Here is a 14,920-nt window from a genome sequence, read left to right as displayed (position 1 = left end):
ACAGGGAATGGTTCCCCCATGACTCAAGGCATTTACACCCAACAGTAATGTTAAAAGCTGAAGTTGAGTACCTGCAGCAGCTTTCTCCACATAATGAAGCTCATTATAAAAGAGGGACACTTGTTGATATTTTTCTTTTACGACATTGGATATATAGTGCAAAAGCGTTTGCTTTCGGTCCGTTGACTTTGTATCTAAGAGCTGAAAACCAGAGGGGACACAGGTTAGAGTAAACACTAACTCAGAATAAACACCTGCGCACAGGAGCCCCAGAGGAGATGGAAAACACCCCCACAGGAGAGTCAACTTGGTTCTCACGTGAACCAGCCCATGGATTATTAAGTGACAAGAGGACTTCCTGACCAGGGGATACACCCAACTTCAGAGACGACTCTAAGCATGAGAGCCGTTCACATTTCTCTCCTCCCGGGAACTCCTTGTCCCCATCCGCCCCATCGCCTCCCCGCTGCTTACAAGCAGCAAGACTCCAGGCTCTGCTCCCCAAGTGAAGGCCAGAGCGGGACTGAGGCTGGAACTGGCAGGTGAGCACAGGTGCACCCTGGCAGGCAGAGGTCCTTTCCTCATAGTCCTCACATCCCACTTGGCCGCTTTTATTTCCCAACCCAAAGCAGATGTGCTTAATGGACCGTGGCCTCCTAGGGGCCAGAACTGAGACTTAATACACACTCCCCATCAAATAACACGTAGCCCTAGGCTGGGGACTCCACCCACTGCCCCGGAGGCTCCTGTGAAATCATGGTACCCCGTACAGCCTGAGGGACAGGGCTCTACAGAGCATTTTCTCTAGTGCTAGTCACACAAGTCAGGTGACTGAAAAGCAGAGCACCCTTCTCCATTCAAGAAGGGAAAAAAAAAAAAATTTTTTTTTTTAGACAACATAGAAAAATAAAAATAAGCTCTAAAGAATTTCCTAATTCCATTCAACCTCTCTGTTAATACCTGACCTACTTCCATTTGGTTTTTTTCTTCCATATTTTACTTAAGTTAAAAATAAAACTGTATAGACAACTTATAACCCTTTCTTTCCTAAACACAATTATCTATCCCTTTGCAAACTCTTCACAAATATTCTTACACTTGAAGGAGAGCTCACTGGATCAACTATTATTACAGCATATTTAATCATTCCCCCAAATGTCCAATCTTTACATTGTTGCTGCTGCTAAGTCGCTTCAGTCCTGTCCAACTCTGTGCGACCCCATAGACGGCAGCCCACCAGGCTCCCCGTCCCTGGGATGCTCCAGGCAAGAACACTGGAGTGGGCTGCCATTTCCTTCTCCAACGCATGAAAGTGAAAAGTGAAAGTGAAGTCACTCAGTCGTGTCTGACTCTGTGCGACTCCATGGACTGCAGCCCACCAGGCTCCTCCGTCCATGGGATTTTCCAGGCAGGAGTACTGGAGCAGGGTGCCACTGCCTTCTCTGTTACATTGTTGCTAATTGTTTGCAATTATAAATAAAATAACAGAATCCATACTTCTGACTTCTGAGGCGAGAGTCCTAAAAATGGAAATACTGGGTCACAAGGTATGAGTATTCCTAACGTTTGAAGTACCTGCTGCCAAATGGTGTTTCAGAAAATTTGTACCAACTGATCCCACTAGCAGAGAATCTTCATCAAAATATCCCACCCGGTTTCCCAGAGCAGAACGTCTCTGCTCCAGGGTTTAATCCTTGCCAGCTGTTTCATCTCTCATATAACTCTTGTATTTCTTTTAACCCACTCACCAGATCTAAACTCTGAAGTTTAAATCCATAAACTGCTCCTCGTTTACTGCTATTCATATAGTTTCCAAGGGCCAAGATGATCTGTAAAGAACAAGAGAAAAGATTAGCCCATCAGGACAGCATCTCAGACATTCCCCCAGCCGAGGAATGCAACTGACAAGTCAGCTCTTCCATACGTGCATAATGCATGAAAGGAAAACTTCACTTGCCTCCAGGATTTTCTTGAGTTTTTGGGACGACTTTATAGAGACAGATGCTGCTATAATTGAGTGCAGTTGCTAGATTCCAAGTCAAAGGAAAGAAGAAGGGGGGAAAAAAAAGACACGTTAAAAATGGGGAACTCTAACTGAAAACTAAAAATTAACACAGAAGAAAATAGGCCTTCATTTAGAACTTAGAGCCTTAATGTTGAGATTCTATTTTTTCCTAAACATAACAAATTTAAGTTGTCCTGCTAGGTCTTAAATAACTATCACATCACATGTAAGCTCTTCTCTAAATAGGAAGCATTATGAGAACTAGCTTATCATAAAATCTGTAAGCAATGAGACTTAAGAGTTAGGAGTCAACAGTGTCTTTCAATAGAATTCAATTCCTTGCCCACCATCTGTAATCATGTAATACAATTCATATTTTTAAATCAATGGAGCTAGCCAAGAACAAGAACACAACAAAATAGCAAAGAAATACCATCACTGTGCAGAAATTCTCAGAATACATGCTACTATAATCAGCAATTAACAAACATTTATTTAGAAACAGAACTGGGAAAGAGCTATTTATGATATTCATAAGCATCTACCAGTTTAACACAAAGGAATAAGAGATGGTTGACTATTATTTCTACATCACCACAGTATATTGTAACAAACTTCCAAGGAGGAAGACTCCCATGGCAAATTTAATGCTTCCAATGGGAGCCAATAAGCCTGTTCACTAAAGATATGAGATCATTTTTAGAAATGAAATTACATTTTCAATCTTGCTAACCCTAGCCAGAGGACTGGTACTTTGAGGAGGGAACCAAATTTGAGAAAATGATTTTCCTTGTTCTCTGTATTGAAGTGTCATTTGAAATCCAAAGGACATTTGCAGACACAGGAAACGGCATTCTCTGGGGGAAATAGCCACACGGAATAGGGAAATTCACTGTTTTCAAATTTACTTGGCATACACAGTGAGAAAAAGATGGCGAAAACAAAAATGCCATCTCGAAAGTTCTGGGAAAGCATCTTAGAGTCCACAACATGAAGTGCAATTCTGTGAGAACCATAAAAGAAAACAACAAAAACTCCTATCGCTTTGCACCCCTCCATGCCCTTGCCAGAGCTGGGCCACTCACAGGAGTCAGCATCTGGATGCTCTCAGCGAAGTTCCCGATGAAGGCCATGATGGTCATCTTCTGCACGAGCCTCTCAATTTTACTGAACTGCATCATGAACCGGTCTTCATCCGACAGGTTTTCCAGGGGCTTCCGTTCCCGCTCGTAGAGCCGAAGCACTTTTACCTCATTCTCAGTTGGCAAGAACCTCATCAGACATTCTACAAAGTCTACAGGCAAGGTCTTCAAGTCAAATCTGAAGACAGAAGTGAACGTGCCAGTGTTAGAGAGAGAAGCTGCTCCCCGTCTGGTCCAGCTCATGCATGAGCTGATGTTTACAGCAGGCCAGTGTCTACAGGTGTGCACATACCCCGGGAGCTGGCTCCTGACTGTGCATCAAGGACCTTCACTGGTCCTTCCTGGAAACCTGGAGCACAGCTGCCACACTCAGTTTTCAGGCTATTAGTAGCCCTAAGCCTCTGGAAACCACCAATAAATGACAGGAGGAAAAAGCAGAAGGAAGGCTGAACGTCTGGTGGTTAAGCGGTTCAAGGACATTTTTTAGGCATGTGAAATACTACTAATTAAAGAGATACAAATTATATGCACGATTACAGAATATCTGGTGAACTCTGTAAACTATTTCAATCAGACCAGCAAGTCTGGGATATTTTTCCTTGTGTTTAGGAAAAACGCATCCAAATGCCTATAATAAATGGATGTTTCACTTAAATGCATACATCCATTTAAAGAATACCAGCTTTTTGTAGACATATGCTCAATGTGAACTAAAGAAGTATGTGCTACAACCTCTGTTTTATTCTCTGGACAAACTCTGTTCAGCAAAACAAGAGAATTACATTTAATCATGACAAGCAAAATAAATATAGATTAAAAACCATAATGCATATTAGGTTTCAGCACCAGAAATCAGAACAGAATCTCTGATCAAAATTTATAAAACATCAATGACAAATTAGTTCCTAAAACATCTAATAACATCCTTATCATATTTGAAAGGTACCACTTTGAAAGTGGTAAGAGTAGAAAGATTCTTCTCACAGAAGAGTAAATAAAACCAATGCCATCTCTGCAGTTCACGGATTAAAAAAAAAAAGAACTTGGTTTAAAATGTTCGGAAAGTGCTAAGGAGCAACAGGAATCACACTCCTATTGTTATGAATTAAAATATGCATCTGTATCCTATTTGCATCTGGCATTGAGTTGAATCATTCCACAAATGCCATCAAATTTGTACTCAGCAAATCTGGATAAAATTCAGATACTCCACAGAAAATTGACATTTTCTCCCTTTTCTTATCATCTGCAATACTTCTCTCAACTTTCCTTTTATGTAGGTGTTGCTGTCAGCATATATGAGAGCAGAACAAGATAATAAATGATACCACGATCCAATTGTTGTTCTAAGACAATTACCTCATTCTAATACAGCACCCCCAAGGGCCATTTCTGGTCCGTCATTTTATCCTAAATTCACTAGGATATAATCTTCCTGAATGCCCTGAACTTACACATGAATAGCTTTACATATCTCTTCAGCAGTCTTTCCAGCTTTCCTTAAAGTGATGGCAAGATTTTTAGCCCTATTTGCTTCTAGTAATGTCACTTTGCTCGATCCTTTCTGCGTTATCTTCTGTTTGCTTGAAGAAAGATCAATGGCAGGACCTTGGGCTTTTGTCTTAAATATTTCCTCAAATTCATCCACATTTAAATCCTGGGGGTGGGAGGAAGAGGGATGAAATAAGCAAATTAGATTATACTTAAAAATGAAGTCAGGAAGCCACAATTTGAATAGTCTCTTAAGCATCAAAAAGGTTACTTTCTCTACCAGATATAATACTTGTTTTTGGCCACGGCTTAACTCTATTTCACTATTTGGACAACTGATTCCAACCAGTTAATTCAATTGCCTTTCAATTACTGGCTTGTAGGGATGGCCAGCACAGACCGAAGCTATCCACCAAACCAACTAGTGGGTGTGATTATTGAGTCTTTTCTTATTTACAGTTCAATAAAAGGTTTTTATGCCATTTTATAAATTAAGGGCAGAGACTGCGTCACTGTTGTCACACACAGTGAATATGTTCAAAACTATTCCACGTTAATGTCACTTGTTAAACACAGTTTTAGAACCACCTCATAAAAGAGCATTCCATTTTATTCTCCTTTTCTTCTTTTACATCAAGACACTTAAAATATTAGCTTTTTGAAATGTTCCGGTTAACACAGCACCCATCCTGGCTTTGCTGCACAGAGAAGGTCCCTTGTTTCTAACCAATGAGAAAGATACCTCCAGAATTCGTTCGTCATCAATTTCATTGAAGACTGTGCCATTGATCTGGTTTGGCTTCAGGGCAACCCAGTTAAAAACTGGCATTCTGAATTTCGTCTTGATTGGCTTCTTAATTTTCACAGCTGCAGAGGTCAGAGAGAATGCAATGAAGATTCCACCAAGGCCCTTGAGAACAATCAGACAACAGTCCTCGCAGATGACACTCTAACCCTGGAGGAAGACTGGCAAGAGGGTGGCCAGGTGTTTTTAAAACGGAAAATGTCACACAACGCTTTGGCCAGAGCAACTTGAGGTCTTCATTTGGCTGACTGATACAACAGTGTGTTAAAGAGGCCTAAGCCCTGGGCTTTTTACTTGTATTTACTGTTTTAATGTAGGCAACTGGATGGCTGAAATACAGTCACAGTGTCAAGACAATGCTTAGCAAAAAGTGTCGGGGAGTAAAAATTATTCTTCATGTCACTAGATAGCAGAGAGGGCAAATACCCTGTGTCACTTGGTTTGACATGCGTGACTATGACTGTAATTCTGACATCCTAAATTTCTGGCTCTTGAACATTTATTTAAAAAAACAAATTCTTCAACAATGATTAGAGGCTGCAGATAATATCTGCCTAAACCACCAGTCCAGAAGGCTGCCTTTCAGCCACAGCAACACACGCTATGGATGATTCCAGTCACAGGGATTATACTGGCTGCTGAGTTATTCCAAACAGACTAAGGGCCGTGCAAGTCCCCAAACAGAAAATGTGTAAGAAGACAAAAAGGGTACTTAGAAATGGGGGTTTGCATTGTTTTTGTGATAAGGGCTGCAATCTCTGCCCCCTCTTTCGAGGAGCAACATCTCCCCAGGAGTCAGCTACCTGCAACTAGAAGGTAAGAATGCACTCATCAAAAACACTGGAAACCTCTTAATAGAGAGGAAAGGCTCTATCTCTGAGGGGATGGGGGGTGGAGGGGTGCTAACTCCTCTTACTTTGGGGAAATAAGCTAAAAAAAGATAATCCACTAAAAATTCCATTAGTTAACTACACAACATAAAGAAGTCTTCCTAAACCAACTAGCTATAAATATTCACCTTCCAAGGCTGTCTCAGGATGCACACCACACTATTTGGGAAGGGAGGGAGAAGAAGAAGTTCAGTCAGTGCAGAATAAAAGAAATGTAACACACAAGTGGGCTTTTACCTGGCTGCCCGCCTGACTGCAATAGGGGGACAGACAGTGCCTCTCGTTCCTCCAGAGTTACGAAGGCCACAGAAACAGCAGGAATGTCATCTGACAGATCCACACAGAAGCATGCAGGGACACAGAAACACAGCTTTCGCCAAACCAGGCTGTCCACCCCCAGATGTGACACCTTAGTCCCCACTGCCTGCTGGTGACCACGTTTGTCAATGCTGCCCAGGAAGAACCATGTCTGCTAGGGAGCGAGGGATCAGAACTTCCTCTAGCCTGGCGCCTCAACAAAGTTCAGGGAGAAGAAGTAGGGGCTGGGGGGCAGGTTGCACCTTCCTCTCAGAACCTGAGACGGCCAGGTCAGCATCACCTGTTTCCATCATCCCTCCAGGCCGCAGGACACTCCCTACAAGTCACTCCATGGGAAGCCATCCTACTTCTAACTCTTTCAGCAAGATTAGGAATAAGCCTGAGATCAGAGCACAGGCAAAGAAACAAAAGTTCTCTTCAGAAAGGTTGTCCTGACCCTGAGGAGTTGGGGAAGGGGGATGCGGTCAGCAGAGGAGGGGTCGTTAGGCGACCATGTACCTCGCGCTCCCAGCGTTCTGGCTCTAGAAGGTGGCCGTGTGTGTGCTGGGGGTGGGGTGGGGAAGTGGTGGTGCTCTGTGGAGACCGCCGGGCCCCAGGTGGACGGGGTGTCCAGCACCCAGCTTGCCCTTGTGGGGAGGAGCTTTTTTCCTCCCCCTCAGGATAAATCTAAAACCCTTCCAGAGTTGAGGCCCTGAGATCCAACTATGAAAATAAAACTAGAAAACGGTCCTCTGTCCAAGGAGAAAGGAACATGGTGCCTGAAGTCCAGGATGTCTGCCTAAAGGGCCATAACCTCTTCTACAGATTCAACTGAAACACGGGTAGCCCTGGAACCACAACTGCCAGCCAGCACCGCGCCTCCCCACAGACACAGAGCAAATGTAATGGCTCGGTGGGAGATGGGGGATGTCACGGCACAGTGTGACCCACGGGGACACAGGGCAGACACTCAACACACTCAGGGAGGAGCAACCTACAGAAAAGCTTGATGGGCCCGTCTTTTGTGGAAGCAGAGAGAACAAAGAAAATACAGAAAAAGAAAATTAGATATGGTTAGCATCCAGCGGCTCAGCAGTTCACATACTCTTAGCAGAGAATTCCACACTTCTGGGACACATTGCTCAAGGCAGCGCAGAGCCAAAAATTCATTTCCATTCAGGCCTGCCTTAAAGACACCCTTACTATTGTTTGGGTTTTTTTTTTAATAATTCTTTTTTAGAAAGAGAGGAAAAGATGATTTCATTACAGTGGTCCCAAACATCCGTATTGACCTGTACCAAGTATTCCATAAGATCCGAACAATTTTTTTTAACAAAAAAAATAATCAGCTGAACTCTCAATTCTCATTGTGAAGTTCGAAAACATATTCTTCCAAAGAGACAGCAAAGGTTGCAGACCACCCAAGGGCCTGTCATCAATGATCTGACCGAGAAACAGGAACCAGATTGATCCAACAGATTTCAGAAGCCATGCCTTACACTTTGAATGCATGCTTCACACTAATAATACTTTGTCTATAAAATGCAAAGAAAAGTCAACAAGATAAACTTAGGGACCTCCTCCTGGTCCCCTGACTTGGTCACCAAGAAGATATTTGCTGATTGCCTGCTGAAGAACTAAGACACCCAGTTGCCTATAGATCCAGGAGCCTAGCGATGTCACAGGTCTCTGGCTTCCCGGGAGCCTTTGGCTAATCATCTCAGCTGTCTCTTGGCTCTACAGGGACATCCTGATTCTGTCTGACCTCCTGGTGTCAGAAAGAGCATGTTACTGAACACACCGGCAAAGCAGCCAATAGCCCAAAGCAGCCCACACAATGGGCTACAACCACTAAGTATTAATGGTCAAATTAAGGATGAGTAAAGAAAAGAGATTAAAGGCCTTGCAGAAACCAACGGAACAACTTGACTTTCACTTTTCACTTTTATGCATTGGAGAAGGAAATGGCAACCCACTCCCTTGTTCTTGCCTGGAGAATCCCAGGGACGGGGGAGCCTGGTGGCTGCCGTCTATGGGGTCGCACAGAGTCGGATACGACTGAAGCGACTTAGCAGCAGCAGCAGAAACTGCCTGATCCCAAGCTATCAAAGACTCACAAGGATCTCATAATCCTTACGTCTTGATAAACAGAACATCTTATAGCTGTTTAGTGGACGCTCACGGCACTAAAGAGGAGTTTCTTCAGTCCCACCTCCAGTCCTTCAAACTGCACAAGAAGGGGACAACCTCCAAATGCAGCAACTCTGGCAGGAGCCGTGAATGATCAGCTGAACACAGAGTCTCACTGTGAAACTGAGGCAGATCAACAGAGCCAACAAATTGCAAAGATGAGGTAGGAGGAAGAACCCAGGCAAAACATTTAAGCTGAGAGGCCGAGACTCATTCTGCAGGGAGCCCTGGACCCGCGCGCCTCAGCCGCTTGGCTCTTCTCTCGGCCACGGCAGTTTGGAGGTACAAGTTGGAGCCCAGGTGAATGGAAGTGGAGGGTGTACCGCACATTAGGTTCTACCAGAGAGAAAGGAAGCAGAAGGAGGGATGCCGGGGTGGCACAGCTCACGGTGAGCGCTCCTGGTGCACTCATCCCCGGGCCTGGGTGCCCATGACAATCACAAGCTTCCACAACATCACCGAAAACAGCCCGTTGCTGGAACAGACTCCTGCGGTTTCTTAAGAGGTTTTCTGTTTGCTTATGTTTCAAAACCCAACAGTCTCACTGTGACACTCCTTTAACTTTTGTCCTTCAGAAGCAATAAAAGTTCTACAAGAAAGCAGTAGACGAGGAAGATCTTGAAAGGTTGAAATAAGTCACTGGTTTACTGCCAACACGACTTTGAACAGGCATCTTGCCTGACAGTTTTATATGAACAGGGGTGGAAGTAAACACCACCGATCTGATGTAGAACAAGTTTGTTATGGGTGGTTTGGTGGCGCTGAAAAGGGCTTTAGTCACTAGGATGAATTACTCCTAATGACCGGCCAGTCCAGCTGCCGATGGCACAGGCAGGCTAAGAGAGGGCAGCTAGGAGATCGCCTATAATTAAGACTGTCGTTTAGACTTGGGGCGAAAAGCTCTGAAAACCACTGCAGCCTTGGAAATCAGACCACTAGAGTGCTAGTTCATTGGAAATAAGAGGCCTTACGAAGGGACTGAAACAGATGAGGAAGCAGAACGATCCAGTGTTACAGGGATGGCCCCGCAACGCTCAGAGCAATTCCAAATGGCAGGGAAACGCTCTGACTGGGAAAACGGCTTGCAGTATTTTAGAAAACAGTAAAAATTCCTTTTCATGAATCAAAAAGAAGAACTTAAGATTTCAAGACATTAGAGTACTTCTCTTGCTCTCAAACCACACTGGCCCTGCCTTACTTCTGGTGCGGGAGGAAATCCACACCCTGTCCTGGCAGCAGGAGGACCAGGTGCATCAGCAGGAAGCATCTCAAGGCAAGAAGATACTGCTGGTGGGATATTTCCCTTCAAAGCTTCATTTCGCTATAGTGAATTGTGATGTCCTCAAATGCTCGGAAGAAATGCCTGGAAGCCCACACGAGGCAGTTACACAGAAAGGCATCTTCCTCTTTCACAGATGCCACTGAAAATACCTTCAAAGAAAAGAGCTGGAAGCACTGGAAGCACACATGCTGTGTCAGAGCTTGGATGGTCCTGTTTCCTGAGCCCATAAAGATCCCTAAGAGGGTAACCTGTCTCTTTTCCCTTCTCTAGGTGGAGAGAGAGAAGGTGGGAAGACAGTGGGAGATTGGAACTTCCACAACAAAGGCTATTGAGAGAAAAACGCCACCCCTGCGAGACAATTCCCCCTCTAGTGACTATATCAGCGGAAGTGGTCTTACATTAAGAGGAGACACGTGATTTCAGAAGAGACCTGGAATTGAAAAGAATGCCTCTAACTCTCTGGAGGTAAGACAATTGACTCTCAGTATTAAGTATCTGGTTCTTAAATCTCTGCTCTTACCTGCTAATCCTGAGTTGAAAACCACTGTGGGTGAAGATGTCCCAGGCAGCGGGGGTGCAGAAGGAGGAGGTGGGGGTGGTAAGGGAGGAGCAGGCAGGGTCTCAGCTGCAGGACCTGGGAGAGGGGGAGGGGGAGGAGGCGGGGGCGGGGGCGGAGGAGGTGGGGGAGGGGGAGGCGGGGGTGGTACAGGTGGTGTTGCGGGACCATTTTGCACTGACAAAAGGAAAGAAACAAATGGGCTTTTAAAACAGAGGAATGGTTTCTCCTGCAACATGCCATGTGTACATAAAGGAACTAAAACAAAACACTGAAAAGGATAAATGTGGCTTTTTTTTTTTTTTCAGATTACAAAATGTCCTCAGTGACAAATGGGGAGTATTCTACAACATATGAAATGAAAGACTTACAACTTTAATCTCAAAAGGTAAACAGTTCTTAAAAGTAAATAAAAGAGCATGCACACAAAAGCAGACAGAGGACATAAATTAACAGTAGGTAAGAGAAAAAATACAAATATCCCAATACGACCTCAGTTCTCCTGCCAAGGCTTCTTACCTGCTTCAGGTGCATCTGACGACAGAGGTAGTGGTGGGGGAGGGGGAGGCAAGGGTCCCGAGGAGGTGGCCCCCATTACTGGTCCCATGAAGTTACCCACTGCCACTTCGGACCCTGTGGGCAACGTGCCAGAAGCCACGACAGGGAGTATGGCGATGTCCCCATCCCCTTTCTTCTGAATTTTAATGGTCCCTTGTTTCTCCAGCTCATGAATCTTTTTTTCTAGGGTAGACTGTCTTTGAATGGCTTCTTCTTTCTCTTTGACCATTTTCCTTAATGTGTGAACCTGGGTATTTGCATCTTTGTAGATTTCCTGCAAAAGACGCCATGGTCAAGAGTTTGTCTTCACGTGACATCCATACGTATTACCATTAGATTGGCAAACTGAAGGTAAAGAAAATGGAGAAATAAAAAAGGAAGAAGCAGAAAGAAAAAGGATACTTATATATACAGAAAATCTATGGAATTCGGCCAGAACCTATAAAGTCTCATTTTTATCAACTGTTTACTGGTAATCCATGCAATACATGCATTCTAGCAATTGTTGCTGTTAACATAGTTCTTTCCTTTAGTAAATAGAGCCAAGTCAGTTCTCCCCACAGGTGAAGAGGAAAAGGGCAGAGGTAATCCAAAAATAATTTTATAGTTGACTTGGGAATATCCTGAGGGTATTCTGGTAGTACAGCATGTTTTCCTTTTAGTTCTGTTAAAATTCTATTGTAACTCTTAGATACATATCGGCTAACAGCAGACAAAAGGTCCCTATATCAGACTTGGATAGAAGTCAGACTGGGATTAAAAATCTGCAAATCATGGAATAATCCAGTCATGAGTAACCAGGGGCTGACTGTTTTGAATGAGTATCTCTGGCCTTCACAATGCCCCCTTGACCAAGCTCAGTCCAGGACAGCAATTGTTGTAACATTTTCCCTTTGGTAATGCAGTTAACAAAACAGTCCAGTGCTGCCCTCCACTAACTACTTATTTCTCTCTAGGTTCTTAGCAGAAAACAAACAAGTCACAAGTTTTAATTCAAAGGCTGTCCTGGTTCCTTTTCTAAGGGGCCCACAGAGGCTCCAGGGAAAGGATTTTATGGAGCTCACTCTCTGGGCCTGACACACGTGATCTCTCACCACAAACCTCTAGCAGGCAGGGAAACATTCTTCACGCCCTGTCTATTATTAATAATCTGAGAGTCTGAACTTGAATTGAGTCCATATGCTACAACTTTGTCTCGATGGTGTGCCAGAAAACAAATTTCCTAGAGTTAACTGTAGGACCTGTCAGAGTATCAAGCAATGCACGTAGACATGATAACCATCGCATAAAATGTGCCATGTCATTAACGAGGGCATAAAAGCCAGCCATTTGCCTAGAAGCCTTCCAGGCATTTTGGTGTTTTTATGTTCAAATACATGGATGGTACTCCATAAATACCTGACCTGTAAATAAAAACAATGCTAAAGCCAAGCAAAACAGCTGGGATTATCTAATAATAAAATGGACTGATTTTACTTTTGCCTTTTTTCTCTCTCTCTCTTTTTTTTTTTTTTTGGTGAATGCCAGTAGGTCTTGCCTGTGTTGTGAATTCACTGTTTCCAAGGCAACCACCAAATCTGGTTTCAAGCAGAAGCAAAGCAAAGAACTACAAAGAAGTACAAGGTCTAATAAAAATAAATAAGTGGCATGAATTAAATCCATGCTGTGTTTTTCTTTTCAACCAAATGGGTGATCTACAGAATCCACTCAGACTTGTCCAGATGGGAAAATATTCTTGCTCCCAAAACCTGTGATAAGAACTAGTGAATCCCTGGTATCTGACTGCACACACATATGAAGACATACTCTTAACTATGAGTTACTTTCAAGTTTCACCTCTGAAATGGTTGCAGCAAATACGCTACATCCATGCCTCCCTCTGCCGTGACCATGGATGTGTGTGTGCTAAGTTGCTTCAGTCATATGCGACTCTGCAACCCTGTGGACTGTAGCCCGCCAGGCTCCCATGTCCATGGGACTCTCCAGGCAAGAATAATGGAGTGGGTTGCCATTTCCTCCTCCTGGGGATCTTCCCGACCCATGAACTGTACCCAAGTCTCCTGCACTGGCAGGCAGGTTCTTTACCACTAGTGCCACCTGGGAAGCCCGTGACTATATCGGCGTTCTGTCTCCTGGGGTGAAGCCAGAGCTGGTTCCCCACAGTGCCCGTCGGGCCAGCTGCCACCATCACACTTACTCGAACCACATCCAGCTCCTTGTTCCTCTGCATGAGCTGCTTTTCCAGTTCCACAATCTTGGACATGGCTTCATTCTCTGTGTCCTGCAGTTTTTCCGACAACTGTCAAGTTTCGAAAGGAAAGATTTGTCATGACACAGGATCATTCTGACGAGGTCCTCGGTTTTCAGAAAGCAGAGCTCAGAGACATGAGGGGCCCCTCAGAGTCCTGCACGTGTACCCCAAGTTGTTTTCTGAAATTGTTAATATTTATAAGATGGTCCTGAATACAAACTTGTTTCTAATAGGAATTCATTTATAAGGGACCCTTAACAAAACTCATGTGTCAGCTCCTTAGTGCTTCCACATACATAGTATGTCAATCTCCGTTTCTGCAGGGGCCAGCAAGGGTAGAGAATAGTGGGTGAGGGAGGTGGACTGGTCACCTCTCCCTCCCTAAGAAAGGGCTCTTACGCAAAAGGTTTTGAAAACTGTTGACTAAGAAAATTTGGTTCTGTTATCGGTTGGAAAAATACCACTGCTTGTTTTGACCTAAATTATTGCAAAAATAAAAGACATTTTGGACATGTTTAGTTGCTCAGTTGTGTCTGACTTTTTGTGACCCCATGGGATTCTCCAGGCAAGAATACTGGAGTGGGTTGCCATTTCCTTCTCCAGAGGACTTCCAGACCCAGGGACTGAACACATGTCTCCTGTGTCTCCTGCATGGCAGGCAGATTCTTTACCGACTGAATCACTGGGGAATTTCAATAATAAAAGTCATTTTGGAGGAGTAGTTCAAATAAACAGGTGGTTACAATAGCAGACTATTTAAGTAGGGTCATGCAGTGCTGGCTGAGGCTTCGGAGAAAGATGGGATGAGCCATCAATGAAACAGTTACTACATAAGGCTCTAAAACTGGGTGACTTCCGATTCCTTACATCTCACTGAGAATAAGTAAAGAAAATCAGAGAGAAATGATGAGGAGGGAGAGTGGAGATTTACTGCTGAAGGAAACGGCAACCCACTCCAGTGTTCTTGCCTGGAGAATCCCAGGGACGAGGGAGCCTGGTGGGCTGCCGTCTCTGGGGTCACACAGAGTCGGACACGACTGAAGCGACGTAGCAGCAGCAGCAGCAGGTTCAGAATACAAGATTGGGGTGGTCAAAAAGCTCGTTTGGGTTTTCCTGTAACATCTTACGGAAAAACCCAAACAAACTTTTGACCAAACCAATACATATTTTGAGAGAAGAGACAAAAAGAAAAAAAAAAGGGGGGAGGGAAGAGCCTGTAAATTCTCTTCCTAAGCAGGTGCCAGGTGCAAACTGAGTCAGCACAGCACTTAATAAAGGGAGGGGTTTTGCCAACTCGGCCATGAAAATTCCCCTTTTCAGACAGATGGGGAAAAGGGAACAATGACATGGAGCACACACATATGAAGACAAACTAGGAAATTCAGGGGGAAATAAACGGACTGTTCAGAGAGGAAAAACCACATCTCTCCAAAGAGACACAACTCATTTCACA

The 14,920-nt window shown here is 44.1% G+C and overlaps 1 protein-coding gene across 7 annotated transcripts in view; it reads right to left on the bottom strand.

The window, feature by feature from the left end:
* The window catches only part of FMNL2 (formin like 2), a 329,619-nt gene that overhangs the window by 14,737 nt on the left and 299,962 nt on the right, over positions 1–14,920 (bottom strand). For all 7 annotated transcript variants that reach the window (XM_040229083.1, XM_040229081.1, XM_040229084.1 and 4 more), the window contains 9 exons: positions 13,414–13,515; positions 11,178–11,490; positions 10,623–10,835; positions 5,381–5,505; positions 4,602–4,804; positions 3,091–3,325; positions 1,958–2,026; positions 1,749–1,829; positions 72–201 (listed from right to left, as the gene is read on the bottom strand). In XM_040229083.1, the coding sequence (XP_040085017.1) occupies positions 72–201; positions 1,749–1,829; positions 1,958–2,026; positions 3,091–3,325; positions 4,602–4,804; positions 5,381–5,505; positions 10,623–10,835; positions 11,178–11,490; positions 13,414–13,515 (1,471 nt within the window). The remainder of the gene's footprint in view (positions 1–71; positions 202–1,748; positions 1,830–1,957; positions 2,027–3,090; positions 3,326–4,601; positions 4,805–5,380; positions 5,506–10,622; positions 10,836–11,177; positions 11,491–13,413; positions 13,516–14,920) is intronic.

Source organism: Oryx dammah, unplaced genomic scaffold (genome assembly GCF_014754425.2).
Source record: "Oryx dammah isolate SB20612 unplaced genomic scaffold, SCBI_Odam_1.1 HiC_scaffold_27, whole genome shotgun sequence".
Taxonomy (NCBI): Eukaryota; Metazoa; Chordata; class Mammalia; order Artiodactyla; family Bovidae; genus Oryx; species Oryx dammah.
Note: the sequence above shows the minus strand (reverse complement) of the source record. Positions and strands in the feature narration are given on the sequence as shown.